General features: G+C 38.0%; 1 protein-coding gene across 1 annotated transcript in view; it reads right to left on the minus strand.

The window, feature by feature from the left end:
- Positions 1-4,782: 4,782 nt before the first annotated feature.
- The window catches only part of BMP5 (bone morphogenetic protein 5), a 54,022-nt gene continuing 43,953 nt past the window's right edge, over positions 4,783-14,851 (minus strand). The window contains exons 5-7 of the mRNA XM_009999197.1: positions 10,827-10,903; positions 8,963-9,073; positions 4,783-5,409 (exon numbers count right to left, since the gene is read on the minus strand). Of these exons, the coding sequence (XP_009997499.1) occupies positions 5,260-5,409; positions 8,963-9,073; positions 10,827-10,903 (338 nt within the window). The 3' untranslated portion in view covers positions 4,783-5,259. The remainder of the gene's footprint in view (positions 5,410-8,962; positions 9,074-10,826; positions 10,904-14,851) is intronic.

The following is a 14,851-nucleotide window of genomic DNA, read 5'->3' on the forward strand; positions in this document are numbered from 1 at the left end:
CAACCTAAACTCTTTTTTTTTTTTAAATCATCTTTGAATCAAAGTCAGTTTAAGATGAAACTATCTAAAGAACAATCTGAAAAAAGCCCCAAACACCAAACAACTCAACAAACAAATCAACACAGAATGGAAAAAATATGCAATAAACAATAAAACCTTTTCCAAGTAAATGGTAGAGAAAATTATATTCCAAAATGGAAGTGTCTGACATCCCATCATGATAACAAAGATTTCTCAAAGCTCTTCAACCCAATTAAACATTGAACTTCTTCAACAATGCTACATAATTTAAAAGGTGTCAGGAAATGTAATTTGCTGCAGTTGCTCATACAAGGTCTAATGCAGATCAGTTGTCCTCAATGCAGTTTGTAGTGTAGTAGAGAAATGGGTGAATTGTAATCCAGAAGTGCAACTTCTCCATGTTGTTCCTAAAAAAAGTCTCAGTTCTGGTGTCTACAGTATAGATGTAACTCACAGCACCCATATATGCAGCATTTAATAAAAAGAGGCTCCAAGTTGTATAGCAGTTGACTACTATCATAACATAAGGACTAATTACTATTCTATAGTCCTATAGCTGCCAGCATACATAATAAACAGCTGTGCAGTCTTTTGCAGCTATAAAGGACTGGTTTCCTCTCTCTGAAGATACCTGAGCTCTTTCTATATCTCTACTTTTATAACCTCCCTAATCACTCAACACAAATGCATATTTTCCTTAAACCCTAAACAGGCTGCTGCAGAAGGAAGAGTCATGGGGTGTAAATGAAACATCCATCAGGACAGCTCTTCAGACATGAACAGCAGAACAAGGAATGATCATCCTTTTTTGTTTGAAGATTTCCCCACCAATATTTGCCTGAGGTATCTCCAGCTCAGTTTTGTACTGATCAGATGGATTGCTATCTTCTCAGATGACAGCCCACTTGATGCAAATTTAATTTTTAGCTTGATCACATGGAATGAGATGATCTTTAAGGTCTCTTCCAACCCAAACCATTCTATGATTCTATGATCTAAAAAACAAAAAACCAACAACAAAAAAAAGGGGCTAATGCAATCAATACAAGCACAATTTTGTCTATCAGCAAGTGTCTTCCATCACTGCTCTTTAATGAATTTAGAACCTGTGAAGGACCAGGTATTTCCTTACACGAACATGAAATGTCCTTTGAGTCAGCCGACAAAACTGACTTAAAACGGTGTCTCCACGCGGCAGGAAACCCCCTCTGTGTGTGTGTGGGGGGGGGGCAGCTGCTGCAGGGGAGGAGCGGCGGCCGGAAGCAGGGGCGGGACTAGGTCCCGTCTGATTGGCTGAAAAGCCCGGAAATACGAAACTGGCCAATCGGGAGCGCCGAAAACCCCATAAAAGAGGCAGCGCGGCACGCCCCTCTCTCTCTCGCTCTCTCCTCGTGAAAAAAGCTGCCAAAAGTCCCAGCGCCGCCTGAAACCGCCGCGTTTCCAGGGTCTGCAAACAGCTGTGCCGCAGCTACGGGGGGGGGGGCGACCTGCACTTGGAGGGCCCGCAGCCTCTTTGCTACCCAGCTCATCCTACCTGCACTGCCGCGTGGTGAGACAATTCCGGCTACCCCAGCTTATAGGGGAAAATATAATCCAGCCATTCGGGCATATCCCTTCCCTCACTTAAATAAGATGTGTAACTAAGGTGTACCCATATATGTTTAATGTGTTGTAATCACTCCTTTTGAACCGCCTGCCCCAAATTGCTTTGTTTTCCCCACAATAAACCTTGCTGTTGTTAGAAATATTAGTAAGCACTGAGCAGGTTATTCACTCAAAAAAGTCGGGACATAAGTTCCTGTATCCTCTGTGTGAGGCGATACCCACGTGTGGATCTCTCAGCAAATCCTGATAAGTTAATACACTCCAATAAGGAGATATAATAGGTCATGGATCGTGACAGAACCTTTGACCAAAATCAGGAAAAAAAATTACCCTATAAATACTTTGTGGAAATGTGCACCCACATGAAGGAGAGATGCCCATCAGGTAAAGGAAGACTGTTATGTGGGTTCACAGCTTAGCATATCAAAGAACTTTCAAATGCTTCACACTTTGGTCAGTCAAAGGTCACCTTGTCTTGGACATCAAAATCACACTCAGGGAACTATGAGATTTTAAAGGGAGATGAAATCACTGCTGGAATAGCATTTACCTCTCAACTGACTTCTACAGGGTGAATACTCCTAAACCATAGCAGTAGCCACTAGTAACATCCTGTAAACATTTGATTTTGGCCTAGACTGTGTAGCAATTATGCTAAATTTATGAATAAGTTAAAAACTAATAGGCTCTGACCCACAACATAACATTAATTCTGAATAGACCTGTTTCTGTTTTTCCACAGTTTAGCCCTTTAGATTCTTTGGAATCTTTTGGAAATCACATACATGCCCTATCATTTCAATTCTCTCTCTATGTATATGTATATATTATGTATACAAAAAATGAAAGGCATTTGAGGGGATCTAGTAGAAGAAAAATCATTAGGTTCTGCTAGAGAAGGGCTTACCTGTACAAGTTCACATGAAAACACACTTATGTACACTTATCCAGAGCATGCAGAAGGTATAGTGCTACTATTCTTCCTTCCAAACAGAGGAATGACCACTTAGGGGGTTATGGAGTTAAAAAAAATAGTCTACTTGCTAGTATATTTTGAGTGGAGTATTAGCATTTAGAGACACATTTTTTATTAATAGTGTAGATGTTTCACCAGCTGCAACTTAAGAAGTAATACAAAAAAAAATAAAAATGTGATTTTACAAAATATCTGTATTAAAAAATTAACTGCAATGAAGTGTATCCATAACTGTTAGTCATCTCTTGCTTTTACCTTTAAAATAGTATATGAGGCTGGTGTCATTTTATCATGTATCTCAGAAGCAAAATCACAGCAGAAGAAAATAGTATTACAGCTTTATTATGTCTCAAAATATAGAAATATATTCCAACAGCATATTTTAAAGAATAATATAACAACAATCTTGTTTCTTATTCTCAAAATGGTACACCATTATTTAAAAATATATTACTTAATGTACCCAAAATTTAGTTTCCACTTACACAATTTATACAGAAATCAGTATAATTTGAAGACAATCCAAGAATTTAACTGTTCCAAAAAGTTAATTCAGTTGGAGATACCATAGTTTTCTATACATCCTTGTGCATGAACTGCAACTAAATGTGGATATGTAGGTAATGTCAGTATAAAATAGAAATGAAAATGTAAAATGGAACTTACATATTGTATTAAGGGGAAAAAACTCACAAGACTGAAATGAAAAATGTTATTTAAAAAAAAAAACATATCTGAGTGTATGCATCAAAAAGATGTATGTATTACTCCAATAGCATGATAAAATAAATTAGTTTCTGAAAAAAAAAAAAAAAAGTTGCACATTCACATGCATGCACAAAGTCACACGCACATGCAGATTTTATCAGTCTATAATAATCTCAGTTTTCTGAAATATGCTTTAAATAAACAGAAAAGTCAGAGTTTACAGGAGTAGACTGTCTAAGGAGAAACTGGTATGTCCTATTATTTTTTTAACAACACTCTGAGAACTGTTAAAATGAAGCATTTTAAATCAAGGTAATTAATGATAAAAGCATATATTATAATTAGCCATGTCATGAAAAGAAAACAGAGTTTCTTTTTTCTCATTTTCCTAGCAATAAAACAAAGGGGTGTCCAAAGATGTTCAATGTGGTACATTCAAAATAAGCATACATATCATGCTGATGAGAATGATAATCTGTAATTAGTTGTGCAGTTCACAACCACAGGATTCCATTTGAGGAAAAAAAATTTAGGGAGATTAAAAATTATTTGTATGGATTTAGGAATTTTCCAAGTTACAATAGTTAAAACAAGATGGCACCTAAAGTAGGGTCCAAATTACCCCATGGCTTCTTAGGAAAGGTGATTTTTATCTTTCCATGAGAATAGCCACCACCAGGGACAAGATTTTCCTTGACTCTCCATCCTTTGAGGTATTCAAGAACCATGCAGATGTGGCATTTCAGGGCACATTCTAGTGGCCAAGGTTATGGAGTTTTTTGTGGGTGTTATTTGGTGGAGTGTGTGGCTGTGTTTGTTTGGTTTCCTTTGTGCTGATGGTTGGACCTGGTGATTTCAGAGGTCCTTTCCAGCCATGATGTTTCTGTGATTCTGTGAAAAGGCAACTGCATACAGCTGCTGCACCCCCTGTGCCTTCCCTTGCACACTCAGAAAACACGTCCAGAAGTGGGAGCTGAATGGAGCAAAGCACTTCCATGCCCTGTCGCCAGTAAATTTGTGTGTAGTAGCTTACCTATGGAATGGGAAAGCTTGTGTGTTTGGGTGTTCAGCTTTTTGTTTGGGTTTTTTATGTGTGTTTGGTTGTTTGTTTTTTTTATTTTGTTATTACTAAAAATATTTACTGGAGAAGGGTAATGGATAATAAACTGATATGATTTGTGGTAAGAATGTTGTCTACTTTTTAGAGTTAACTTGGAAAGTCACAGACAGAGATGAGAGTCTGTCTGTACAGAAATCCTGAAGCTTTGAACCTTTTGCACACTCTGCAGCCCACCAGACAAGAAGTAACATACTCCTCCAGTTACACTCAACTTCTCAAAGAAAATAGTTATAACAATTATGTGCAATCTTTTCCCTTCTATTTTCGATCTACTCTTTATTTACTTAAACATTGTTCAACATTTCAATTTTTCTAATGGAGCAGAACTTCTAACAGAAAAAATATGTTTAGCCAAGCAGTTTTGTTTAGTTTTTTTCCTGTGCCTTTTTCTAAATAAATACCCACCACAGTTTTCATTGGCACAATGTGACCAAACTTATTATAGTTCCTTTAACAATATGAAGCAGTTACAGAAGTTCTGGGGTTTCTACCTTAAAAAAAAAAAAAAAATCTATACAAAGACTTTACTTCAAAATATTGACATGGAATGAAATAGATTCCAGTACAGTCGATTGAAAAAGTAGTTTGTGAAATTCTACTGCATCGTGAGGAGATCTATAAAATAAATGGGTTTGAAATTTTGTTCATACAAAAGAAACTATATATTTTTAAATAAATAAAAGCTACTATATACATTATATTGTACATTTAAATGAGAGATGACATGAAATGGAATAAATTTAGGACTGCCTTTTCATCAGCAAGGCTCGTATCTTGACTTTATTACAATTCTGTTTAAAAACCTCTGCTTTAGATTATTTTTCTTATTCTAGTGGCAGCCACATGAACGCACCACCATATTCCTGTATTTTTTTAAAATAACATTGGAACTGTCATCAAAGTAGAGCACGGAGATTGCATTCAGTTTTGTTGGTGCACAGCATGGTTTTGGTACATGGTCAGGGAACATCAAATGAACCTGAAAGACAGATAAATACATAGCTCATATATCAAACTGAGAGGTAAAAGGACAAAGTCAGTGCAAAAAATATCTTTGCAATTCAGAGTGCTGTGGTCGCAGATTTTCCTCAGGTTCCTTTAAACACAACTTACCTCCAGAACACTGGTCTGATTTCAATTGCCTGGGCACAGTTGCATGATAGCAGCAGACGCAGAGCCAAGACAGAAGGTTGGTTTTCAGATGAAATTTAGAAAAAAATTGGAGTTGGGCAGATGTTCAGGAAAGCACTTAAACATATTGTCAGTACCATCTCTGCTGAGGACAGTGATTAACACATAGTACAGGCTCAAGTCCCATGTCTCACCAGGACCCCAGCATGTGCTAAAATGCTTCCCTGCATCAGGGTCTCAGCAAGGAGAAAAAGCTGCTGCAGACAGCAAAGGCTCATTCTGGAAGTGTTTTCAGCCTATGAAATGGTAACATGTGCGTTCCCCAAATGGCATGAGTGCAGTTTAAGGTCTTATCTAGGTATCTGTGGATCCAACTCTACTTCCACTGAAGTAAAACTCAATTCATAAGGTTGATGCCAGCTGGACAGAAAGTCTGGGGGAAGGACTGAAGTGGAGAGGGCTTTTTTACACTAGGCTGAAGTATATCAATGAAAGCTTAAAGAGAAGGAAAAACATTTTGAACAGCATCCCAGAACAAACAAAATCTAGCAGAAATATCTGAAAATGGGGGAAATACATGTTCTTTGTACTTGAAAGAAGGTTGGCTGTAATATTCTACACATGCTGAAGACTTGGAAACTGGGGAGGCCAGAAAAGAGGGAGTTGTAAAAGAGAGGGCAAGATATTATTAAGGCATGGATGAAGACTTCAGCAATAATAGGTTTCATTTGTATGTTAAGTCTTTGTAAATCTGTTAGAGCCATCTGTCTTGCAGTGATATAAGCCCAGAGCCTTTGCCAGACAACAGGAAACGATTTTTACATAACTGTTACCATGAGAAGGTCTTTTGAAATGAGCAATAATAAATCCTGAAGTAGCAGTTTAGTAAGGGTTTAGACACACATTTAAAAACCGTTTAGCAAATGAATAGCAAAACACTGGCGAAAAGAATGATTGTGTCTTGTCTAGGCAGATGTTTGCCCTGCCATAACTCCTGGTCCTACCAGCCCCTGCCACCCAGCTAGGAGCTCCATGGCCCTGCTAGCCCTGCATGAGACTGATGCTCATAGCCTTTTCAAGAGTGGGCATGGAAGTCCATGCCAGGTAACCTGCTGATCCATCAACATGCATGACCAGGAGGCCAACACTACCCCAGAGGGTGATGGGAAGTGAGAGAGGAGAAGAAAGGTTGTATAGGCTATTCAATGCAGTCTATCTTGTGTTTACTGTGTCTGTATCATCTGTCTGCCCAAGTTCAGTCTCAGAAAAAGAAGAGAGAGAGAGGTACTGGCACAGCATTTTTCCTGTTACTGTTATAAAAGAAAAAAAATCAAAAGAGCTAGTACAATTTGGAGGGGTACCAAGGAGCAATCACTTCCCAACCCAACAAGCGGGCTTTTTTAGAATGGTGTAATCAGTATGGCTGGGAGATGATTACATTTGGATTAGGGTGCGGTGTATGAATAATTGTTTCCCAAGCCATCCCCATGTGCACACCTTGTGTAAATCTGAATTTTGTATAATTTAAACCAGAAAGCATTCAACTACTGTTATCTCATCTAATTTATGTGCAGTTAAAATTTAATTAGCCTCATGATTTTTTGGCTGCACAGCAGAAATTCATGTACAGTACATGCAAAGGGAGACACTATTCCAAAAAGGCCATAAAAAAAGGAGGGAAAATTCAACTATCCAGTTTTAAAAACAGGACAAACTGCAAATATTTCTTAACCATGGGAAATAAACCATTTTTTGAAATACTAGATGCTTGAGAGAAAGTACTACTCTAGGCGACTTCTTATTTTACAGTCCATAGTTGTAAGAGGGAACTCTAATCCAAGGATTTCACTCATATTGACAACTTTTCTAGACAATGTTTGCATAATGTTAACCTATGGCTTTGCTGACCTCTTTCTGTTCTACTCAGGACTGTAAATATGCTGTTCTTCATCATCTCCTTAGCACACTGCTATATTCCTTGCCGAAGAGCACTTTCTGTTCCCCTTCACCTGAACCCCTTACCACAATTCTGCTGTTCATTTTCAGCCTCTGACTTTTCCCCTTCTTTTTGTGAATCCTACTGACTTGAATTCTAGCACAGAAGAATGATGTTGCACTGGTGGCTGGACTTTTAGAAAGCGAATAAATGAGAAGCTGGATTGAAAGGAAAAGGTCTCAGCACATGCTGAGTTTAAAAAATGTCATTGGTAATTTCACAAGCAGAATTTGTCTACAGAAAGGTGTGGGGGTTTGGCTTTGGTTTGTTGGTTGGTTGTGGTTTTTTTCTTAGGAGAGTAATGCCTGCACTAATTTCTGAAGGGTGAAATGTTTTTCAGGCCCAGAGTTTTTGTCAAACTCTAAGATCACCATCCATAGACAGATTAATTAGCATAGTCTGGTGGTCAGGATGCCTTCCTATCATCAATTTCAATCTGAGGGAGCCTTAAACCCATGTTTCTCTAATTGCAGTTGAGTGCCTTGGCCTATCCAGAAACTAATTAGGGATGGCAACCCTTTCCTGTTCTTATTTTATATTCCCACTCCCTCCTCATGCACTATCTCACATTCTTCTGCTTCTTAATCATTCTCCTAATACTGATTCAGAGCCAGTTTTTCAGCTGGCACAGATGAACAGTCGTGACCAGACACTGGACTCACAGCACTACATTTAGGCAGTCTAAAGGCCTTGATTTCTCTAAATGCTGTGTTTCTTGAACCATAGCTGAACACTGGTGGGGTAGAGGAGGCCTAGCCAGCTGCTTTAACTAAGATCATCTTTTTTGGCTGCTCCAGTTGATGCATAGGACTAACATAAGAACAAGCAGAGGCAGAAAGCTGTCTGCAAATCCCCTTTTACATGTACCAGGCAGAGCAGCAGATCCAAACACACTTACTTATAAATTTCATTTGTTAGCTAGGCTTGATTGAACACAATTTCTTACATGCAAATGCATCTGCTTGCAAAGCTTCACATTAAATTACAGTTTAAGTATCTCTGCCAACACTTGACAACAGAGGTCCATAGAGTGGCCAAGTGTCAACATTTCTGGAAGGTATTGCACGTAGATGTTAACATGGGGCTTCAATAAGCTGCAAAAAAACCTCTTGGAAGTGGGACCAGGGGGCCCCTTTTGTTTCTGTCTACACAATTCTCCAGTAATATGACACAGTCTTCTCATGTGTTACTGCATTTGAAATGGAAGAGAAACCTACCACACAGACCACTCTGGACACTTCATCCTCTCTCCAGCATAACCATCAAAGCACGTCTTTGAAATGGATTATCATTTACACAGAAATAATAAAAATCCAATAGTAGTAAATAGAGAGGAAGATACAGCCCCTGTCCCAAGACACTTCCAACTGCAGAATAGGCAGTGACAAGATAGGCAGAGGCATACCAGAGTCTGAACAATGGCGTGGTTTGTTGCGTTCATGTGGGCATTGAGGGGGAAGGAACACTCTCCATCGCAGTAAAATGCAGCATAGCCCTCTGGTGCAATAATCCAATCCTAAAACAAGAACAAATAAACTCATTCACTTTTTTTTTTTTTTTTTCCCCTCACTCAGAGTGTTAAAAACTATATCCAACTAAGACTTGTTCAAAGACAAAATAAACTACAGAATGTGGCATGTTTGATTACTTTTTTTTAAAAAAAAAAAAAAAAAAAAGAAGTGTTCCTTGTTCATGCAAAACTCAGGGGAAAGTTTAATTAGAAATCTGTACTGAATGCCAACTAATGAGGCTTTGAGGGGAATTAAAACCCCAAATATGTTTGTTTGAATATTTTTCTTCACAAAATGAAAATCTTGAGCCCTTGTCAGTGCAAAACCAAAGTAATTTAAATGCATCATCTTTCTTCAGCACACTCATTAACTGTATTACTGCATGAGAGTGAGGGTTGTTGGGGATTACCCATTGGAATATCTCTGAATCATTCCTTTTGAGTATGAAACACAGCATGCGGAAAAGACCACAAGAGGGAAAATCTTTTAAGATGTTAATGAAAGCTCTGTGTTTAGTTTGCTGAATTTCTCCTTTTTCCAGGCAAAGGTAATGGAGGTGCTGAGTTAAGGATGGAGAGGATCGAATACCTGCTTCTTGGGTTTTATTTCTTTCTTTCTCATTTCACCCTTTCACTGATCTAATATTGTACAATGTCTACTTGGCTTTCCAACCAAAACTTTTAATTTTTCATGTATTTTTTTGTGAAAAAAAAAAAAATCCTTTTCTCTATGGCCATCTTGAATGACCAATCTGAGATCCTTGCACATCTTGGTGCATATCAGAATTTTACTGTTTCAAAAAATAAATGGTGATAAATGGAAAAATCTGTGATCTCCAGAGAGACAATCTCACTTGTTCAGTAGCCTGAGTTCAGGTCAATACCACAAGCCTGATCTGTGGCCCTGAACAGGGTGATTATGCCCTGTAGACTTGGGAAAACAGTCTCTGCTTACTTCTTCAGGTGACTCTGACTATAAACATACTAAAAAGCAATGAGGCCATATGATAGATATATAAAGGATGAGCTGCCGCTAAAAAGATAGCACACTTTTTCTCCCCATAGACTTGTTGGAGAATTGTTTTACAATAACTTAAAGAAATGTGAAATGCAGACTGCCACCTCTGAGTTCTTACCTACATATGCAATATGTCTAGGTTATAGGTTGCTGATGGCCTTCTTGTTCTTTCTTTATAGAGAGCGCCTTGCTTTCTGGAAAAAAAACCTAAATTGATCTCTATTTTCATTTCTGACAATGTCCTGTCTCTGTCTATATGACCTTTCACTACAAGTACCTTCTTTTGTTTGTTTGTGTATGGCAGTAATTTCCTAGAAATTACTTAAACTTGTCTCTATAGTCATAAAGATCACCGAACAGTGATCCAAGCTCAAGTTCCCAGCGAAATCTCTCTCTGCAGTAGACAACATCAAACCAGGGAGAAATCAAGTGCAAATTTCAAAAGTTCTATTGCCTACTGTGGGGATTTTGATTTCATTTACTGATGTCATATCTTGAATAATTTCTCAGATTTATCTTTATGTGAGTGAATCCAGATCTTAAAGCCATTAAGGTCTTCAAGAGAACAGCAGCCAAATAAAAAAATAGTGATAGGGATTCATTACAAAATGCATTTAAAGAATATGTCTCTCATCAGTGAAATGCCAATTACCAGAGAAAAAAACAGACTGTAAATAATGGGAGAATGTAAAATAGAGTGTTCTGATTTGAGTTGATATGAAAAAGCATTTATAGTCATACCTGCCATCCTAAGTCTCGGAAACTCACATAAAGTTCATGTTTCTTACATGCTTGCTTCTGCTCGCTTGTGTTATAATCTGCAGGAGGAAATAATAAAAAATTCTTTAGAAAAATTGCTTCAACTGACAAGAATTACCTATTTTTGAGATTCTGACAAAGCTTTAGAAAGAAAAGGAAAAAGCATGCTGTCATTTATATTCCAAGGATTGGTCATAAAGGCAGTGTAAACTTGGAAATGCAGAATCAGCAATTTCAGCTTGATACAATTTGTGTACACAGACAGAATGGTGCATTCAGCACTAGGGGAAACAGGTTTGCAAGATGTCTGTTTGCTAGCTAACCTGGTAACATTCACACAGGTAATCAAAGGAAGACAGGTGAGTGCCTAATCCAGGACAGGGGGAAGACATGTATGTTGGCACATTTAAATGCCAGGTAAATAAATTAACCGAACATGAAAATAAACTAACAATTATAAAAGTTTTCCTGAAACAACAGAATTTCCAGAAGTCTGTAATTTAATCATGAGCACATTTTTTTATTTCTTCATTTTTACCATATTTTCTGGAAATATTCACAACTTGATCATCTTTAGTTGGTCACTCTAATGTAAACAAGTGGACAAACAGATGTTTTTTAAAGGCCGGAATGTTTCTGCAGTCTCAAAGATATTTCAGGATACAAAGACATGGAAAACCTTCCATACATACTTCTTTAGGATGATTGTAAGCCTGGAGAAAATCTAGTACTTGTTCCTTACTGCCCCAGAGTGACAGCAAAGGAAGGGAATAGGGTCATGCCTTCACCACATTAGCACCACATTAGCATTGGTTTCTATTCAAGTGATGTCATCAATAAGGCATGTGATGGAGAGGCTGTCTGCTCTGGTTCCATTTCAAGAGTGCTTAAAGTGGCTTTTTTGGACCAAAATAACCGTTCTGGTAGGAAAAAAAATAATAATTAAAAAAAAATTGGTCACAACAACAAGGACAAAACCCCCAAACTAATCAGGATGACACTGAAAAAGAAACAAAACACTCATTTTCAGGAATCAAATGGGTTTTTTAGAAGGAAGAGACTTGAGACTGGGGCGGGATAGTCTCTGATGAAAAATTATTGGAAAATTAAGAGAGAGGACTTTTTTACATAAAATGAATGGGAGTTCTACAGTCTGTGAAATAACCTGTTGTCGTGATTCACTATCCTTGCAGAAAATTCTTCCAAATCGGTGGCCTAAAGAGGCTTTTCTCCAAATTTCCCAACTGCTTCCTGTCAGCTGTCCTGATCTGTGCCAGTATTGATTCTCTGGGCTCTTCAGTTTCTCTGTGTCTTTCTGAAGATGTGATGGCCAAAACTGAACACAGTGCCAAATAAAGTAAAATAATTCTTTCCTATTACTTCCTGATTATTTTCCAGCAGTATATCCCAGAGCAGGAGTTTTTCAGCAAAACCACACTGTCAAATCTTCTGCTTCAGATTGTTCTTTTTATATACTCCTGTCTAGTTGCATTATGATGATGTTACAAATAAGGAACAGTTTGGAGGTGAGGATGTTGATGAGAACTGCAGTATGATAGGGTTGAAGCAACCATAGTAAGGTGAATTCAAAAGGTTCTGAAAGATAACCAAGATCAACAACAGCACTGCAACTCTGGACTTCAGGAGAACAGATTTCTTCTTGTTCAGAAATCTGTTTCACATGATCTCATGGCAATCTGGCATGGAGGGCAAAGGAGACCAAGAGATCTCCCAGGACAGTGCATGAGAGAAGCACAAGGTAAGTCCACTTTCATGTGCAGAACTTCTAATAGGTACATTCATCACAAATAGAAAAACTAAGAAAAATACAGATTCATTGGTCAGCAGTGGAGAGGACCTAGTGACAAGGACTGAGAACAAGTTCAGGGACTCAATGACTTCTTTGTCTTTTTTTTTTTTTTACTGGCAAGATTTACCCTCAGGACTCCCAAGTCCCTCAGCCTAGTGACTGAAACTCTACCCAAAGTAAAAGAAATAGTATTAGGAACCACACAAACAAATTGAAGAAACACAAGCCCATGTGAGTGGAAGGGATGAATTTCAGGATGAGGAATGAGCTGACCAATATAATTGCAAAGTCACACCCTGACATTTTTGAGTGTTCATAGTGACTAGAGGATATTTCCGATGATTCAAAAATGGAAAATGTCACATATATCTTCAAGAAGAGCAACCAGTTTAACCAGCTTAAGTTTGTGGAGCAAATTCTCCTGGAAGCTGTGTCCAAGCACATGAAGAACAAAGTATTTGGGAACAGTCAGCATGGATTTAGTAATTCAAGCAGTGCCTAACAAGCCGAATTGTTTTCTGTGATGAGCTGACTAGTTTTGTGGGCTTTTGAAGAGCACTGTATGTTGTTCACTTTGGTTTTAGGAAGGTTTTTTTATATGGTCTCTCATAGTATTCTTAGGGCCAAATTGGTCAGATACAGTTTGGATGGGTAAAGAATATAAGGGGTGGAAACTTGGCTGGGCTGCTGAGCTCAAAGGGTTGTGATCAGTGGTACAAAGTCCAGCTGGCAGCTGGTTACTAGGGATGACCCTAAAGGATCAGTACTGGTGCCAGTGATGATTAGTATCTTTTTTAGTAACCTGAACTATTGAACAGAGGATGCTCTCTGCAAGTTAACAGAGGATACTAGACCTGGAAGTAGTGATCCATCAATCATCCAAATTACCAATGAAATGTTGCACTGAATCAAATCCAGAAGAGGCTCAATGAGACACCATTCAAAATATCCACCCAAATTTTATTCTTATTGGTAGCATGGTCTTCAAAAATGTTGGGATTTTTTTGTTGTCTTTTTAGTTTGTTGTTTTTTTAACAGGCCACTTTCTGTTGAATATACTTGTGCTGCAATCTGTCTCCTGAAACTGTGTCAAAAGCTGTGCACAAGTCACAGTATCTCCATTTGCACTACTTGTAACTTGTTCTAGTACTGTCAGAGATGTTAAGTTAGTCTTTCTATGCTATAATACCCCAAATCCTGATTACTCTTTAAAGATGAATATTGTCTTCTTTCCTATGGTATTTTCCTAGTTCTTCATGGCTGATTCTCCATGACAGTCATAAAGATTCTCCACAGGTAGTTAGTGACCTGCTTCCATCTCGGATACTGTTAGTTGCCGCAGAGCACAGTGTGTCAAAATTTATACCCACATCTTAGGGGAGCTGTGTGTCTTTCTGGATTAGCCACTGGTAGCAAGGAAGGATACCCTAGGATACCATGAGTTTTCGGTAATCCATATGCCTTCAATATAACCAAGATCCCTTAGACATCCTTTGTGCTGAGTTTTCTGTAATAATCTAGTAGCAAGGTGAAAGTAGTAGAGAGGAAAGGAAGTTTAAGTTAAAAATATTCAACTGTGTTTCACTGATAACTCTTTTACAAGGATCTGAATACTGATTCTGACTAATATCAGTGCTCATAGGAGGTAAACATTGAGATTTTCTACTTCAGCCTTTAGTGGAAATTTTAAATGCAGTCATATAGAAAGCAGCAATTCACTAAAAAAAAACCAACATGCCTGTGACTGAAAAATATGGAAAAAATATTAATACTAAAAGCTCAGGAAAGTCACTATCTGCTAGATAGCTCAATAGCACCAAAGCAGGGGGAAATAAATAAATAAATAAATAATTTTAAAGCAGTAACCATTTTGCTTTTGCTGGTTTTCTCTTGCTCATGACATTTTCTTATTTAAGAATATGTACAGAAGTTTTAGCATCTGAATGTAGCAGAAGTCCCTACAGCTACATGGGAAAGGCTGAATATTAAATGTGTAAGTTGTCAAATTCATGTCTTCACTGTCTCAATACTCTGAACTACTTGAATATACAAAAGGAAGAAAGCAGAAGGTAATGGCAAAAGGAAAGGAGAAAGAAGAAAGGGGAAACAAGAAAGAAGAAAGAAGAAGGGAAGGGAAGGGAAGGGAAGGGAAGGGAAGGGAAGGGAAGGGAAGGGAAGGGAAGGGAAGGGGAGGGAA

Source organism: Chaetura pelagica, unplaced genomic scaffold, assembly GCF_000747805.2.
Source record: "Chaetura pelagica isolate M959 unplaced genomic scaffold, ChaPel_1.0 scaffold90, whole genome shotgun sequence".
Lineage (NCBI taxonomy): Eukaryota > Metazoa > Chordata > Aves > Apodiformes > Apodidae > Chaetura > Chaetura pelagica.